General features: G+C 36.6%; 1 protein-coding gene across 1 annotated transcript in view; it reads left to right on the top strand.

Annotated features, from left to right (window-relative positions):
* Positions 1-323: 323 nt before the first annotated feature.
* The window catches only part of COL1A2 (collagen type I alpha 2 chain), a 36,741-nt gene continuing 31,064 nt past the window's right edge, over positions 324-6,000 (top strand). Inside the window, 5 exon segments of the mRNA NM_001266337.1 lie at positions 324-523; positions 3,185-3,195; positions 3,818-3,832; positions 4,475-4,510; positions 5,630-5,722. Of these exon segments, the coding sequence (NP_001253266.1) occupies positions 454-523; positions 3,185-3,195; positions 3,818-3,832; positions 4,475-4,510; positions 5,630-5,722 (225 nt within the window). The 5' untranslated portion in view covers positions 324-453.

Raw genomic sequence — 6,000 nt, 5'->3', positions numbered from 1 at the left:
CAAACTTGGAAAGGGCGGGGGAGGGCGGGAGGATGGGGAGGGCGGAGGTATGCAGACAGCGAGTCAGAGTTTCCCTTGAAAGCCTCAAAAGTGTCCACGTCCTCAAAAAGAATGGAACCAATTTAAGAAGCCAGCCCCGTGGCCACGTCCCTTCCCCCATTCGCTCCCTCCTCTGCGCCCCCGCAGGCTCCTCCCAGCTGTGGCTGCCCGGGCCCCCAACCCCAGCCCTCCCATTGGTGGAGGCCCTTTTGGAGGCACCCTCGGGCCAGGGAAACTTTTGCCGTATAAATAGGGCAGATCCGGGCTTTATTATTTTAGCACCACGGCAGCAGGAGGTTTCGGCTAAGTTGGAGGTACTGGCCACGACTGCATGCCCGCGCCCGCCAGGTGATACCTCCGCCGGTGACCCAGGGGCTCTGCGACACAAGGAGTCTGCATGTCTAAGTGCTAGACATGCTCAGCTTTGTGGATACGCGAACTTTGTTGCTGCTTGCAGTAACCTCATGCCTAGCAACATGCCAATGTAAGTGCCTTCAGCTTGTTTGGGGGAGACTGGGGAGAGAGGTTAGATGGGAGGGCACCCTGCCCTGAAAAGGAAAACCTGTAACCTGAATTCCAGGCACACTTGGAGGGCAAACTCTTAGGCATGTGGGAAAACGCCGGATTTGATAAGAAACATGGAAATTACTTTAAAAAATGAAAACATAAAAGTCTCGCCAAAAGTTAGGGAACTTTTCTTCTAAGTTCAGAGTGAGACAGTTAACTCGATCTGGATCCTCAGCTTGGTAACCCCCAAAGGGAGCGGAAGGTCTTTCCCTAAGGATGAGATATTAACCACCAATGTGGTGGAGGAAGTCAAGGTCCTCCACCCCACACGCCCCATAACTGCACTGATGTCCACCTTGTAAAACTTGAGGCCTGCGTTAGAAAGTCCTTCAATTGAGTAACATAAAACTCACCTCCCAAGAGCTTTTATCTTCTGGGCTTTGTAAGGCTTGTCTGGAGGAGGAGGATGACGATGATGATGATGGTTATAAGGCGCCCTCTGGAGGAAGGAAAATGAAAGTACAGGGGACAGGGCCTTAAGCAAATGGAATCCCAATTAAAGCTTCTATGGGTTTATACAGATTAATGATTAGCATTTCTGGTTGGAGCCTTTCCCAGTGGCTAGTCAGTGAACCCTGGAAAGAAGAATGGATGCTACTTGGAATGGGTACTTTCTGAAAAGTAATATAAGTGTCTCAATTCACTTTCTAGTCATGGAAATGGTAACATTTTTAAACTCAAATCTGTCCTAAATTTTGTTGAGCCGAGAATTACCCCTTTGACATGTTCCCAGTGATAATCAAAGGTTATGAATGCAGCAAGTTGAGAAATATCAACACTGACAAGAGACTCAAGAGACCGGGGTTTTTCCCATGACTCTGACACCAATTTGCTGCGTGACCTTGGGCAAGTCAAACGGCCTTTTCTAAACTGTGAGACAGAGATTATGGGGACCCCAAGGCCACTTTCCAGCTCTAGGTTTTATGACCAGACTTTCATATCAAGATAGAATGAAGAAGATCAGTCCGTTTTCATCTTGAAAATGGCTGCCAAAGTACTAGACAAAGATATTGACTAGACGGGGGATGGTATTGTCTGACCACACCCAGTACTCCAAAAAGTTGTTTCAACTACATAGCACGGTGTCTACTACCGCATAATTACTAATGAGTGTGTGTGTGTGTGTGTGTGTGTGTGTGTGTGTGTGTGTGTGCGCGCGCGCGTCTGTGTGTGTGTGTCTGTCTGTTCCCCCTTCATTCACTTTTAGTGTACATACTGTGGATACTAAGGAGTAATTGCAGTGAACAAATTCACATTACCGAGTTCATATTTTTAATGAGATCTGAGAGTGGGAAGAAAGAGTTGGCTCCTAGAGAATAAAATGAAGGCAGACTTAGGGAAATTTGAAGGTACAAAGGCAACTTACCTTCTGATCAACAACCAACCACACTCTGGAATAAATGTTATCAAACACACATTCTTCAAAATGGTCCATGTCTGAGTAATTAAAAGGCAAATTTCCAAAATCATAAGGGCTTCCGTTAATAAAGTCAGGCATAATTATTCTTCCTATTGATGGACACAATGAAGTAAACATATCATTCTTGTAATTTAACAGTAATTCTCATAAATTGCCCTTAAATGTCAGTGCTGGATGTGGTCCACCCTCCTGAATTGTGACTGTTGCAACAGATGTTCTCACTTCAAATAACGCACTTCTTGGCCACCTCATTAAAGCAATTTTAGGGGTGATTCATCCTATTGCAAGCTTGGCCACACTTGTATCCTGTATTAACCGATAATTTTTATACTGTAGGAGAGGAATTCACTCTTTAATGACTTATAACAATTATGGCAAAAGGGTGGATAGCACTTTTGTTTATTTTTTCTATTATTTTTCAAGATCTTTAATCCACAGTTTTTCCATTTATACAAAGCTCTTTCTCAGGGACAAAAATGATACATATTGGTAAAATGACCTTACCTAATTTAAGTGAACTAATTTAAAGCAAAATTCAGATGTCTGAATTAATCCATCTTCACAGTTAATAATGTGCAAATTAGACCTTTTGAAAAAGGGTATTAAGAACAGTACAAACTCAATGAAGTACTAGGTAACTTCAATGTTTTATAAAAAAGTAAGTCTACTTCAATGTTTTATAAAAAACAAATTTCAATATAGAATTTTAAGGTAGCATACTTTCCTAAATTTTACCTTTTCTAGATATTTAGGTATTAAATATGGATTAAGCTATAAATTACTTCCTCATCAATCTACTAATCTTGTCTTACATTCAGCGATTCATCTGTGCACTTTACCAGCTTAATTGCTAAGTATTCGAAATATCCTTCAGACACATTAATATTTCACAGCATTTATACAATAGTAAATAATTAACAATTTAATTCAAAATATATTTACATATTAATATTGCAAACAAATCACCCTGCTGATCCCTGCCATGCTTTTGGCCTGCATAATTTCCAAGTCATTAAAATATTCTTAATAAAATATATAATTGGTCCTTTAATTAGGTAGCTCAATTTTATAAACTTGTCTCTCTATTTGTTAATTATTGCTATTGATCCATGAGGTGATACTAATAATTATTTCCTATCTTTTCTTTTTTATCTACAGCTTTACAAGAGGTGAGTAAAATTATTTTTAGAATTTTTTTAAAATACTTTGATTCCCTTGGCTACAGTGATGTCTTCTCTTGGAAGGGAAGAAGTTACATTAATAGTGACCATCCTAGATTCCCAAGAAAATTGTGAAGAATTTTGATAGTCAAAACCTTTCTGGCAGCCTTAGAAAGTACCCACCCAATTTTCCAAAATAGGCGGGGCTACTGAATAAGACTAAGTTTATAAAATACTCATAAGAAATATAGAGTAAATAATCCAATAGAAGTTTGAGTTTTAGGATCTGCTACTATGAAGCAGAAGATTTCACTGAGCTAGAGAATCTTTTCACTCCTTTAGAATCATTTGCAAAAGCATTTATTGTTAACACATTCTTAGCTCGTGAATTGAATTTGAGGCATAATTACAGGTAAGTATTGATATGTATTTTTTGTTCTGTAGGTACATATTTTTATTTGATGTATTGGCAAAATTTTAAATTGTAGTTTGAAATATTAAACTAAGATAATAGTAAATGCATAATGTAATGAATTGTGAAGGTATATTTGTTTACTACATCAAAATGGAAGCTGTTTTAAAATATATATACAATTTTCTTCATAATAATCTTTGATTTCTTCTTTTCTAGGAAACTGTAAGAAAGGTAAGAGTATAATACTTCTCCATAAACATCTAAAATTATCAGGGATAACTTATAATTTAACTAAATTTATAGTAGACTATGGAAGGAAAATATCAAAATTTTGCTCATATGAATATGCATTAGCTAAAGCATAAAATAAAGTAGCTTTGATGTTTACGATAACAAAGTTTAATTATCTTCCAGAATCATCCGTAATTACATTTATGTGATACAAACTGGTGATTTACATACAAAATGAAAAAAATGACTTGTTTTTATTCTGGAGATGGAAAGCATATTATGTTAATTATAGGTAGTAAAAAAGTTATTTTAAAGAGCTTTGACTATATAAATGTGCTGTTAAAAATGTAACAAAATGGTCATTTCACCTACAGTTATCATCTTATTCAAATGCTATGCATAGTATTAACCCAATAGCTGAAGACTGTGGCAGCTTCCAATCCCCCAGCTGAAAAAAATTACGTATAATTACAATTAAAAAATGTACTTTTATCTATTGCATTGTGTCGATTTTTTATGTAGTGTCTAATAACATTGTAGTTAGATCAGTCTTACCAACTAATTATTATCAAGAATGATTTGTTTTCACTGGAAATTACTTCTTAGGCATTTATTATCGTGCTGTTTGTATCTTTCCTGTAGGGCCCAGCCGGAGATAGAGGACCACGTGGAGAAAGGGTGTGTAATTTTTGAACTATAAAGGGCTTTACCCCATATTTGAATAGCTACATATTAGAAACTATAGGAACTGGCAACTGGCAATTTATAAGAATATTATGTATCCAGATAATTGTATACCCCTTTAAACAGGTAATGCACTGCAGAAGAAGTGAATGAGCATTATTACATATAATCAATATTTGTTTTAGGTCAAAATTACCGTTAAAAAAGAAAAACTGTTACAGTCATATTATTTGCATGGCCTACTTTCTTTATAATTTACCCATCCAACACATGCATAATGAAAATATATCTACCTACTACCACAGTCCTCTCTTTAACATATTTGGTTTGCTTTTGAAGTAAGATCCCTTAGGTAGCTTGGAAATAATAGTGAATTAGTAGTCAGTAACATGTTTCTCTGCTCAAATTCATACATGTACAAGTCAGGCTTACATTTTATTTGTGGCATTATTAAATCTCCCTGCAATGCTTATTTGACATTTATAACTGCGTGGTTTTGCATTATATAACACTTTTGCCAATATGTGAATACCTATATCTTATATCTGTTAGGAAGTGGAGACTTACATGTATTCCACTCAAACAATTTATTAGAAATAGAATTATACCAGTTAATTATTTTAATAACACAAGTAGTTAATGATAGTAAATCTGCAGGATTTTCTATCGTATGATAAAGCAACCTTATTAACTGTCATATCAATTAATTTATTCACATGTAACATACCAAAACTACTGAATAAGTTTGTCACAGTCAGAGATCGGCAAATAACAATACAATGTAAGTCCTTGTGCACTGTTAAACATGTGAAGCACACAGAACCATACTGTTTGGCTATAATTTTTATATTTGAATACTGGAGCTTCAGTACAAATTAATATTCAATGGCTGAGATACTTCTTTAGGAAAGCTACCCTGTGATATCTTGAGAGTTATTAACCCTCTTTCTAAAATAGACTCATAAGTGAATGTCAACCAATGACAAATATAGTATATTAAATTTCCACCCTACTTGCACATAGAAAGGTCTAAACAACTGATCTTACCACATATAATTCTTAGGTTTCTACAGGGCCTGTCTAACCTGACCTTATTCATTTTTTACATAACAGGGTCCACCAGGCCCCCCAGGCAGAGATGGTGAAGATGGTCCCACAGGCCCTCCTGGTCCACCTGGTCCTCCTGGCCCCCCTGGTCTTGGTGGGGTAAGGTGTCCTAAGTATTGCTAACTTTTAGCTAACTTCAGTTTCTCTCTGTTGAAAGAAGGCTTATTGTGGAATTTATTTTTAGCAGTTAAGGGATAATTGTTCTATTTGAAAATTAGTATATTTTATTTCATTTATTTGGTTTCTTCACTCAAGATTCTGCTTTACCCGTTCTCTTTGTGAGCCCTTGTCAATTACAGGACTGGTCTTTGTGTGCGCTGAAGTTAGCTGTGGCCATCATTACCATTATTTAATTTGGAGATTTAATATCTTTTATC

This window comes from Macaca mulatta, chromosome 3 (assembly GCF_049350105.2).
Source record: "Macaca mulatta isolate MMU2019108-1 chromosome 3, T2T-MMU8v2.0, whole genome shotgun sequence".
Classification (NCBI taxonomy): domain Eukaryota; kingdom Metazoa; phylum Chordata; class Mammalia; order Primates; family Cercopithecidae; genus Macaca; species Macaca mulatta.
This window is presented reverse-complemented; position numbering and strand designations above follow the sequence as displayed.